Here is a 12,818-nt window from a genome sequence, read left to right on the forward strand (position 1 = left end):
GCATTTTCACCCATGAAATATTTGAATTGATATTAAGCAATACAAAGTAAAGCTGTCAGCTTTTCAAATACTATAATATTATGCATGTCTAAAAGTTTTGCCTGTATTATTGTCTCTTAATGCCCTTGTCAAATCTGATTCCTGAAGTTATTATCAGGCTACAATATCTAAGATAGCTTTAAGATGCCATGTACCAAAGTAGCAAATCTAATTAGGATGAAATATTTGATCTATAATGGAAATAACATTATCTTTTATTTCCACATGTCTGTACCATATAATCCCCATCCAACAGCATGCTGAATTTCCTGCCTGTGCTTGCCTTATCTTTTTTGCACAATTTTTTCAGATCACTAATACATGCAGGTCTTGATTATAAAACCTTCCTTCTCATGCAGATCTTTTTACTTTAGCAAAGCCACATTGCATTTTTAACCACTGTTCGTGGTCTCCAAAAGCTCTAGATACATTGCCCCTTTCAAATAACACACACCGCCTACAGTTCCAGCTCAGTAATAACGATGCAGACATTAGCACAAGGCACGTATTAAAATTCTTATTATTTCATTATTAAATGGTCCTTCATATAAAATTAATCAATACTTTAGTCAGTGGTGTTAAGTGAATTCGATGGTTTTCCAAGAACACAGCCTGTAGGGGAAAAAAAAAGAATCCTAGTATTTGAAAAAGCAGAGTCCCTTATATGTCTCAGGAAGAGGAGGGAGGTGGAGCCTCGGTTCTAGTGAATTTCTGCTGAAAACAAACTTAACACTGGCTCTCTGTTCTGTCCCCCTTTCCCCTGCTGTCTTGCAGCGAACGTGTGCGACAATGAGCTCCTGCACTGCCAGAACGGCGGGACCTGCATCAACAACGTGCGGTGCCAGTGCCCGCCGGCCTACACGGGCATCCTGTGCGAGAAGCTGCGCTGCGAGCGGGAGCCGGGCGGCTGCGGCGGCCGCAGCTCGGCCCCGGGCCGGGCGGGAGCGGGGCCCGGCCCGCGGCTCCTCCTGCCGCTGCTGCTGCTGCTGGCGGCGCTGCTCGCGGCCCGCCCGCCCCGAGGCTGCTGAGGCCGCGCCTCGGGCCTCACACCCGGACTGTGCACGGCCCTGCGCCGCGGGAAACGGGACAGAACCCCGGCGTTCGCCACTGGAATCCCTAAAGGAAAACGCAGTCAAAATAACCACACAAACTAGGAAGGCCGAACTGAACTAAGCCATATCACTCAGTCACGGACAGGGCTGCGAGCGGACACTGCTCCCCTCTGACTCGAGACTCGCTGGCAGCCGCTGTTCTGTCAGATCGATCGGCTGCGGGACTGACATGGCTTTGACAGCCCAGAACTCCAACAACATCTGCTACTCCTCTCTGGTGCGCTCCTGTACCTCCGCCAGGTGTGTGGACTGACCGAACCAAGGCATTCTTTGCTGTCAGTGCATTGTGGGTATAAGGAAATCTGTAAAAGCTGCCATATTGGCCTGCTTCAGTCCCCAAATCCTTTCCAACCTGTGCTTTAGTGAACGTTGCTCTGTAACCCTTGTTGGTTGAAAGATTTCTTTGTCTGATGTTAGTGATGCACATGTGTAACAGCCCCCTCAATACAACTCGAGCCAGTCATATCCTTGTATACCTTAGCAGCACTGCATCAGTAAGATGCTGTGTTCACCTACCGTACAAGAGTGGCTATAGGACAAAAAGTGTATTTATCCTTTTGTATTCAAATGAAGTTATTTTTCTTGAAATAATGTACAGTGTAGATTTTTTGTATTATTGCCTATTTGTGTTACCAGACAATTTATTAATGTATTTAATTCTAATCAGGTAAGAGAAAACTATTACTTTTTATTTAGTCCTTTTCTTTTTCCTTTCATTTAATTGTGCAGAGATTTCTCTGTATGGGCAACGTGCTGGCATCAAAGAATATCAGTTTACATATATAACAAGTGTAATAAGATTCCACCAAAGGACATTATAAATGTTTTCTTGTTGCTTTAACACTGGAAGATTTCAAAGAATAAAAATTCCTGCATAAACAGTTCCAGGATGACTTACTGCTCTTTCTTAAGGCCTTTTTAGAAAGCAAACAAACAAAAAAAGTTTATGGTTTTACCATTCAGTATCTGGAGGAAACCCAGATTTAAAAGTGGAAATTACATCACAGCGATCTAATCTCGCTTTAATTTTACTGCTGTTACTTTGTGAACTTAAAATGTTAAGGGCATCATTTGCTCGAGGAAGATTTCATCAAATCTGAACCTTGAACAAGCTCTGCAAAGTTCACATCTTTGTTCTCTCAATTAATCACATACATTAAATTCCAAAACTAAATTCTAATATCACAGAAGCTGGTCTTTAATTCATACCTTTTTTGTGGACTCTAGCAATAAGCAGATAGATCTACAGCTTACATTATTTCTCCAAAAGCTTCATTAAAAAGATATGTTTATATATGTACTATTCTGCTTAAGAAACTGCAAAAACAGCAGCAATCACAAAAAAGCACCAAGATTTAACTTTTAATAAAGTCAGATTTAATATTTAGAAAGACTGTCAAAATATACAGCAGCAAGTAGATAAAAAGTGCTGCTCCAGCAAATAAAGTTTGTTTCAAGTATCGCCCAAGGTGTAATAAATTCTTGTTACTGCCTTTTATTAGGCCAATTACTGAGTGTGACAGAAAAGAATAGCAAGACTAGAGAGGCAAGCCAAAACCACAGCAGTGTTTCAAAGTCCTAGGAAAAAAAAAAAATTTCTAAAGGTAGCAGGACTGTGTGAATTCATTTCCTGGCAATTTTCATCATAATGGTTATAAATATTTTACCAACATAATAGCCTAGTGTAGAAAACAATTAATCAGCAAAAGAAAAACTCCTGAGAGAAATAAATTCTACCTGGCTGCCTCTTTCAAATGGTGAACTGCAGAATTTAGGCCACTGCTTTCTTGGAGAACCTCTTTCTGCTGAGGAAGCAAGTTTTGCAGGACAGTACCCAGCCTCCAGAAGTGGGTAGGGAAACCAGGTCTTCATTTCTAAAAAGAAATAGGATTCTAAAAGAATACTATGAAGATGCTGATGACATCAAGCTGCTGCCTCTTCAGGCTGTCGCCCTGACCCTCCATCATGTACCAAGTTTGCTGTTCACACTTGCACTCATTTGTGGGCTAAATAAGGTAAGGCAGAGAGAAATTGAGTGCTCTGCTGGTTGCCAGCCATGCCTATGTGAGATTGCAGGTATATTTTAGAAGTATGTTCATAAAAACAGAAGAGTACACTGAGCAGACTCAATGAGGAATACAAATGTTAATACAGGTGACATACAGAGCTGGAGACTACCTAAAACTAAGTGGATTTCTGATATAAGATGGGGAATTAAAATTTTCTTCTATTACCACAGACCAATTCAGATTGTGTAATTATTGCAAAAGAAGTACTTTAATTATGATTATAAACTCAAGGCTTTGTGAAAGTGCTAAGTGAGCATGTTATGCTCATTTGGTTAGAAGGGATTCTGCCAGCAGTTCTGAAGAGTAATGAATATAAGATCACAATCAACTCAGCTACATTTCAATTTCATATACTTGGGATCTTTTAGACCAGGGCAGAGTATATGGCTTTCCACGTATTTAGATACCATTTTGTGCATTTTATCCTCCTTTACCTGTTAATAAAATTACAATTTTATACAGGAATACATTCAGTGGAAAATCTTATCAACCGTGCTTTTCTTCAGCTTCATTATTTCTTCCTCTAAACTCCACAGAACTTTACTAAATGAAAATTTGAGTTTAAGTTTCTGTTACTGTATTACAGGTATATTTCTAAAATTATGTGTGCATCTTTGAGAGATTACAGTTCTCAGCATTACTTTACCTGCAATCTTTTACTTAACTCAGTGTAAAATGAAGCCAGAACTTGTTCCGCACTTCAGAAGCTGTGAAAAACAACAGATTCGTTTTCCTGAGCATGCAGTAGGATCTCTCCATGATAATGTGCAGTCGCAGCATCTGTTTTATTTTTCACCAGAAAACAGACCCCTTCCAACATATTGAGGTTTCTTGGACTGGGTATCCTCTCCCTGCAAATGCCCGTAAAATAGCAACACATTCATGATACTGAAAAAGGCCAACCCAATCCCTAGGCTAGGATTTTGCTTCTGTATCAAAACAGAGCAAAAGAAACCTAATATGGAATTATCATTTTCTGCCTGATACTTCTTTCCTGGAAGGTTTCTGACCAGGCTTTAGATTGCTGAGTTGTCCAGATAACAGGTCAGAGTACAGTGACCCTAAAACTAGCATTCATCATAGATTTATTCAGTTATATTAGTTCCAGCTGCTTTGCTAAATCAGTCACTCCTAGTCAACTTGCTATTCATGTGTTTGTACCTAGAGAATTGGTTCTGATCCAGGATCCACATGTGTTTAACATCTGAAAATGGGGCGAGATGCTTCTCCCTGACAATAGAACTGCAGATATTTCCACTTCACGCCAACCATCTTTAACACGGGGAAGTTAAGAGAGAGGCACCTGTCTTCCCGCTACCTAATTGTTTCATAAACAAGCTATCCAGATGGAAAAAAAATTTAGTCAAATGCAAATCGACCCCAGATGTTGCCCTCAAAAAAATAATTGATCTAATACTTTATTATGACGGAGCCACCGGTGAGAAGTTATTTCGTGTAGTGAACAGAAAAAAAAAATAATGTGCAAAAGATTCTTCAAATTTAGAAAGAGTTCTTCTGTTGCATATAATTTTATACATCTCTCGCATAACTCCAAGACACCAGGGGGATTTGTTATAACCTCATTGGGATTCTACGTTTATTAAACCATTGAATTAACTAGATGCATCCATGCGTGCAAGCTTATTCACCTGTGAGAAATCTGAGTAATATTTTTCATAGAATATGCAAGACCAGATTTTCAGGCAACCTTCAGCCAAGCATTCATGTTTGTCCTTGCAAAAGTTACAGATGTAAATATTAAGACATAATCAATTCATTCCCAAGAAAAACTGTACATTTAATTATTTATGGAGGCAAACATTTATCTGCTACAATGCAGATCTAGTATTATAAATTAGAAATTTTATATTAGCCAACAATACCTTTCCCACCCTCACAGAGTGTCAGAAAGAAGAGGCTGTAAGTATATGCAAAACAAAGAAGTAGAGAGGCAGCATTTTGCACCATATGGTGCATTTCATTTAATGAAATGAAAGTTCATCACCAGAGCAGTATGTTCACCAAGACACCGTTTTGCCATAATATGCAACAGATAAAATTCCAGTACAAAGCATATGTTTCCCTTAATTGTTTTTCTGGCCATCATTATCTATACAGACACAAACATACAGACAATGAAATACTGCTTGAGACTTTTTACAGCCTCAAATAGTACAGGGAAGGCTAATTTATGCAATTGGGACCTAAGCAGATCGTAAAGGCTTGGGGCTTGAGTTTCTGCACACATTGCTATCCAGTGCTCTCCTCTGAGGAGGACTGGGATAAAGATCACGCCATGGGATGTATGGGAGAGAACCAAAGTGCCAGCCCAGTTAGGGAAAGCCCACCAGCAGGGGGTGGGCCTGGAGCAGGGCACATCTCACATGGGGACACAGCAGGCACCACTCCCCCATCAAAGCCTTGGCAGCTCTGCTTGCAGAGGTGCTCATGCCCCTTCCAAGACACCTCCACCACACAGTGCTGCCCAGTGCAGCTGCTGGACACATCCTCAAGTCTACTGTTGCCACTGGAAATGCACTTCTGGTACTAGAAGCAAACTGTTGTTGAGAAACTGAAGTTATAGCAGTGTTTTCTAGGAGGGGAAGGAGGGGAAGAGGTGGGTTCTGGGGCTATGCTTGTCTGCTTAGAGAAAATGGGGCTGGTTTGGGATGAGTATTTTCCATTTATCATATAGTGTAATTTTCACTCAAGTACTCTCTGCAAGTCTTTGTGACATCCAAGAATAAATAAAATCTAATGTTTATATATATGAACATGACTTCTCATGAATTAACAAAAAAATTTCTCTGATTTCTGATTCAGCTCCATTAAATGAATGTATTTTTGAATAAATTTTTCTGGTTAGGACATTGTGTTAATCTCAAAACATTCTCTGCATTCAGAAGTGCAACACCATTCCTCCACTAAACTACCTGATGAGATGTAGATCATTCAGGCCCTTACCCTGACAGTTTGTGTAAGGCATATTCTAAGTTCCCTGGTTTTAAGAAGCCTTGATCTAGCTGATGCTTTCACATCTTTAAGTGGTTGTATTCAGTGTTACCTGAACAGATCAATGAAAACATTCCAAGCCTTGTACATCTACTGGGAACATGGCTCACCTTGCACCTGAAAATAATTGTAGATGCAAAAGTAGTGGCTGCTGCCTATATTAGTTGTTTGCAATTGACAATACCAAGAAATCTGCTTCAAAGGCTTGGGTCCCTTTGACTGGATTGTGCAAACACATTGAAGGAAAAAATGTATTTGCTTGCTATAACTAAATAAATACAAGGTTAAGTCATTCTTACAAGATTCTAATGACACTCAAAGTGAAAGTACTTCCATTTATCACAAGTGAGATACTTCAAAAACTCTCAGTGGTGTTACAATAGGGCTAGACTTTTATTCTCTACAGTCTGTAAATGTTCAGATACTTCAGGTATCTTTTAACAGAGATGAAGAAACTGATTCAGAGAGGTAAAGGAAGTTGCCTGAAAGAGCCCAAGAAGCAGCTGGCAAAGCCAAGGAACAAATTCACCACATTCAAGCTTTGCAGCACAGGGAATGTGAACAGTGTTACACTACAAGAGTATTGAAAACTTCTTGGTAGCTTTGGTTACAACTACCACTATGTATAGCATTAGTATACACATAACACAATCTTTTTATGCATAACCTATATTTCTAATCAGAAAATACAACTTCACACCTCCTCATTTTATAATGAGGATCAAACCAAATTTGTTCTCACAAGTAACAAGCAAGACACAGATGTATCCCAAATGGTGTGAAATTATTCCTTGCCTGAACAGGTAACCATTCTTACTTAACTTCATTCTTTCTTCACTTTATCAAGAGTTATGAATACCAAGGTCATAAAAAAGATAGTATTCCTGTACTGGTATTTTAATGAGAATAAACAACATGTAGTGGTTCATGAATTAATGATTACAATCATGGTTTTAACTATCATGATATCTCAAATTATTTCCTATACCTTAAGATTCATCATCTTAATTGCAGGAGAATTTAATGTATTTACAAAAATGCACTAAAAAAATTAGGCAAGTACTAAAATAAATTATATTGTTTACTTGTTGCTGGTTTTACTGACTTTATGCAAAGTGTATTACATTCTTCTTTCAAAACAGATCTGCAAAATACATGTCCAGCTAAAAGCTATGTATGCCCAAAACCAGTAAGCTAAAATACAGCAACAGTTACGTACAGAGGTAGAGATTTGCTCATCTAATAGCACCAGAAAGCATTCACAGGAAATGGAATTCAAATATTAAACAAGGTTTTCAGCTTCACAGTGTAGAAACTTTAGAGGTTAAACACAGAAATGAATGTTGGAGCCCATGCAGCAGAAACAGGTTACTGAAGACGCAGACCAGCAAGATCAAGAAGAACTAAAAGTGTTGTTCTTACTACTCATCAGACACAAATTTTACCTCAATCCAAACAGAAGTGTACATGAAAGGTACCGGAATCCAGAGGGAAACAAAGCAAAGTCCACTCTTATCAAGACTTACAGTATTGTAAAATGAGGAAAACCAAACACCAGGAGAAGGAAAAGAAAGGGAAAATAAGCCCATGCCCAGACTAAAAATATGCCAGATCTCAGGGAAAAGGCAGTCTAGGCACCACATACATGCTCACAAATCTGTAGGCACAGATTTTAGCATTGTAATCCCTGATTTGGAAATTGCAGAACTTGAGCCTCACACAGACAAGTCTTCACTTGAGGGTTTCCCCTTGTGTCTGGGTGATACTCTGCTCACTTAGCTGCTGGAAGAGCCCAGGCCCATCAGCACCTCTGCTTTGTCTTTGCTCCAGCTGTGCACTTCACACAAGTCTGGCCATCTAGTCCAGATGTTCATGGAGCAGATGTTTTTTCCACACATCACAGGCCTGACTCAGGCCACAGCACAGTAAGCACAGTGCAGGAGGAATCCCCTTGCCACAATCTGTAATGCCAGCAGTTACTCTGGCTCTTTGCCACACATCTCTGAAATCTCTAAAAGTAATTTTTATGAGGACATAGAAAATTAAATGTGTTCAGAAGAGAATATTTTCCCTTCTATTGGCATCTGCAGTCACCACGTGCAAGAAGGGACTGAAAGGCCCTGGATGCACTGACTCATTTGATGCATGTCTTGTTAACAGCTCTTACCTCTAATTACTGTTGCTTGGAAGGATGGGAAAGCTGACATGTAGAACACCCTGGTAGTTACATTTATTATACTGCTTTCTTTTGCCATACTCCAGCTTGCTTTCTTCCCTCATGTCAGGGTTTTTTCTATGCCCTCATAAATTATTTTTCTTCCTTTGCTCTGCAGATCTCCCACAGGCACTAAGTAGGTGGATTGGTACCTATGAATTAATTTTGGCAGTGCTCCTCTGCCTTCCCAGATCTGATAGAGGCACAACGACTTGTACAATTCACTCGTTGAGTAGGATGTAAGGAACGATGACTAAACTATGTAGATGGAGTGCTGAACAATTTTTTGACAGTTTTCTCATTTACTGACAATATCTAACATCAGAATATCTCCCAGACTGTACTGAGGTTAGCCTCATGACACTACTGCAAAGCAAGGAAGTATGTTATTTCCATTTTATTCATAAGGACTGAAGCTTGAAGATGCTGGGAGACTTACAAACTCAATTACAGAAAAAGAGATTAATTCTGACACCTCGTCCATTGCAATAAGTACTGAGACCTACAGTTCCCTACTCCATCCAAATTACACAAATCTGAAGTTAAATAGCCTCCCATCTGCATCTTTTTGCCACCTACTTACTTCAGATTATCCCATCCAAGTCCATTTTACATTACACCTCCCAAAACACTGGAGTTTCAATGTTGTGATATTTAACTCCCACATGCAATTTTGCTGGTCTGGTATTTTCTCTTTGGCACTTCAGTTCAAGACTAGAAGGAAACCACAACTACTGTTTTGTGAAGGGATGTTATGAGTCAAAGTAATTGGAAGCATTTTAACAGTCTGATAAATTAAAAGACATGCATACAGAAAGACAGTTGAGCACTACAATTCCCTTCCAAAGTAAAGATATTATGGGTTTTCCTTTCCCCCTCCTTGTCTGATTTTTATTTAACTGGGTATATTAGAGCTCACATAATAATAATATTATGCCTTGATAAATATATATAATATCTTTTATGACTTGAAATACCTATAGCTTAGGCATTTAATTTCTTCTAGGAATGTCTATATACTGACCCAATTAGATTTTGATACATAGATATTTCTTGCTTACTGGAAATCTGGTTGCAAAAAGACTCTACATCTTGAATAGGCTCATAAATATATATTGAATTTAATTTTTTAATACACCAAATCCATTTTCCTATTGTTTAGTTGTTTTGCTGACTGCTTGAGAGAAATATTTTCTCTAAATATTTTTGTTTTGTACAACTAATTAGTCCATAAATCAGTACATTGTAATATGGCAGAGATTACCCTCAAGCCAATAGAGAGCAACTGATTGAATGTACTTACTTTCGTTGTAATTCAGCTATCTTCAATGTATCTGTATTTTCTTCTGCTGCTTTCAGACATTATCTGGCCACTCTTTTCTCTCTTTCTATTCTTTAAATGTAGATTATTTAGCCAATAAGCATTATTTGTATTAAACACCAGATTTTTCCTGTGTTTTGAACCAAGCACACTGGGCTGACAAAGTATATAAATAAATAACTAGATAACCACAGAGTAATCAGTTTGAATCTGTAGTAGGAATTTTAACATGCTTTCCAATTTCACATTACTAGGGCCATTTACTGATAATAAAATTGTGCCAACACTTAAGCCAAAAAATGTCTCTAAAAGACGGGAGACAAAAACCACAACTGTAAAATTCTGGTAACAGAAGTCAAAGTCTGAATTGAAAGTCAGTTCAGCATGGTAACCAAATTTAAAAATGAAGTGTAAGCACATGCTGAATTTATAAAACCAAAGTCCTCTTTAGTGTATTTTTTTCTTCCTAGTCTACTTTATTTTTCTCAAATGGCTCACAATGGCTAAGAAGAGGTAGGATCACTCTGAGACAGTATCACCTGTGAGATGTATGCTCTTTGCCATCCAGCCTGCTCCAAATTTAAAAGTCAAAACACCAAAAGCAGGGAGACAGACAAACAGAGACAGGCTTGGCTTTGTCATTACTTCTGGACACTTCAGTTGTGGGTGGTAATTCTTGTGTGGCAATTAGTCAGCAGCCTTGGTACAGCTGCTAAGGGAGATGTGCATGCTGATAAAAAGCTATCAGTGGATTTTTCCTCAGCTGTCAATCTTAGCAAAGGAAGCCAAGGGAAAGTGAAATGAAGATGAGCTAACCCTGCATATCTCAAAACCAGGCCTCAGAGAAGGAGGAAATACACTTAGAAAATACTCTGAAAAACACAGAACTTCAGTGGAAATGGTGCATCTATTCTGAGAACAATTAGGTTTCATTCTTCAAGGAGTGACCAGTTTGCATTTGTTAACAGCCTGTTCCAGAATCCATTAAATGCAAAGGAAAACCTCACCTTGATTTCAACAAAACAGAATCAGGTTTTAAATTAGATTGAAAAATAATTTCAGGAAAAGAAAAAGTAATCCCTTAGGCATTATCTCCCTGATCCTACTATAATCTGTAGCATTTGTACAGTTCCATGTACTATTTATTGTGCATTATTCTATTGCAGCACTTAAATTATTCTCTTTGGATGTTTCCACAGACCCAGCATTTCTGGTGACAAATGTCTTAATTTAAGATGCTGGTCTGCATGGCAGGCACCATTTCTATCCAACAGAGAAAGGAACTCCCTAGCTGAAGCTGCTTTCACCAGCAATTTGTTTGCCAGCAGCATGTTTCCCTGTTTAATCCGTGTTAACATTTTGTTCAGAGTTATCCTAGCTGGCATGTATTCTATCTGATAAACATCTCCTCTTCTCCCTCACAGAAACATTATTTATTTATGACATTATTGTTACAGACAACTAAACAGCCAAGAGGGAAACACATTTGCTTTTCCACAAATACCTGCACATGCTGTTAAAACTGCGTCATTTTTCTTATAGAAACATTTAAAATTTGGTAAAAGGCTTCCTGGAATATCTTTGGTATCCACTGAGAACAAGGAACAGAGATAGACACTTGCAGCAGGACAAAATCAGCAAGGGTTCAGCAGAACACAAGGAAAATAATGACATTTCAGGTTGTTAAGCTGATATATGAAACCTTCTCCTTTCCAGCCCAATTTATCATGACTCCACAACTAAGTGAACTAAATGGACTTGAGATAAAATGATTCAAATCAAGAGTCCCAAATCCACTTATGTTCTCTGTATCTTTGCCAGCATTGGAGTTGACTGCTGTATCATTAAGAACCCAGTACCCAGACACACACAGCGTGAGCCAGCACCAAATGATCTCTGTCAGAGGTCACAGTGCCCCCCAGGCTCCTTCAGGACTGACACTAAATCAAGAAGGAATAGTATAAATCAAAATTACCAAGTGCCTGAGAAGCAAGTACCTTAAATTCCCTATCACTTCACCAGTTAACACCTCATGTAAATCCTCAGTGACAAAGCCACAATTCATTTATAAAAGGACTCAAAAACCTACATCTGTTCCATAAATTACACAAGTTATAATGAGTCATCGGTTTGAGTCTGCACTACATGGGACTGACCATTTTCCACATCTCTGAAGTTCCTATTCCATCCAGGGTCTGTACTTCTACCAACACAGGAAGATTCTAGTGTGCCTACCTATAGTTTTCCCACCTTCTGTGTTTTCTGTGTCTATAAGTGCAAGCTTCTTTACCACATGGAAGAGAGTCTTCCAACTCTGCAACACAGTTCAAGACAGAACACATCCTCAGTTACTTTTAACTGATGTACCCCTGGATCTTGTCACGCTGGGCTAGGAATTCTTCAGAGACAGAAAGGCTACTCTCTGAGGAGGCCCAGGTCAAAGGAGCAAAACAACAAAACCTGGGGAAAAAGGAATGCATAGACTTTAGACAAGCAGAACAAAGGCAGTCTTTAAGGATGGACTCAACTGTAGGTCTATTATTTAAGTAATTCACCAAAGTAGAAAATTTTTAGTTTAGCCCCTGGGTTTTTTTCCCGCACGCCAATGCTCCTGAGAGCAGATATCTTGCAAAAGAGCAGGTCTTCCAAAACTTAAAAGAACTCACCCACAAAAACACAGCAACTTGTCCTCCTCCACTGCACAATCCAGAAAAACATCTTGTTTCTAACACACCTTAGAACTTTATAAACTTCTTTCAACAGTGCTGAGCAAGGGGAGGTAGTACTGATAAAGCCCTCTTAGAATCGTGCGTTGGTTGCATTTTTAGACTCATGAGTCACATAGCTCCACTCCCAGTACCCAGTGGGGCACTGACTCAAAGGAATAGAGGCCAAACTCCAAATCCATGCACCCAGTGAGAGAAATGGGCACTGTGCACTTTATTTCTAATTATGTCTTAGCACAAAACAGGAAATGCTGAGAGTTTTAAATAATTCTAAGCAAATTCTTTGGGCTTTAGAAAGAACTGACCATCTGGCTTCTTTATCAG

General features: G+C 39.0%; 1 protein-coding gene across 10 annotated transcripts in view; it reads left to right on the plus strand.

Annotated features, from left to right (window-relative positions):
* The window catches only part of NTNG1 (netrin G1), a 148,694-nt gene extending 146,659 nt beyond the window's left edge, over positions 1 to 2,035 (plus strand). For all 10 annotated transcript variants that reach the window (XM_066555785.1, XM_066555778.1, XM_066555781.1 and 7 more), the window contains one exon: positions 814 to 2,035. In XM_066555785.1, the coding sequence (XP_066411882.1) occupies positions 814 to 1,067 (254 nt within the window). In that variant the 3' untranslated portion in view covers positions 1,068 to 2,035. The remainder of the gene's footprint in view (positions 1 to 813) is intronic.
* The last annotated feature ends 10,783 nt before the right edge of the window (positions 2,036 to 12,818 follow it).

This window comes from Molothrus aeneus, chromosome 9 (genome assembly GCF_037042795.1).
Source record: "Molothrus aeneus isolate 106 chromosome 9, BPBGC_Maene_1.0, whole genome shotgun sequence".
Classification (NCBI taxonomy): domain Eukaryota; kingdom Metazoa; phylum Chordata; class Aves; order Passeriformes; family Icteridae; genus Molothrus; species Molothrus aeneus.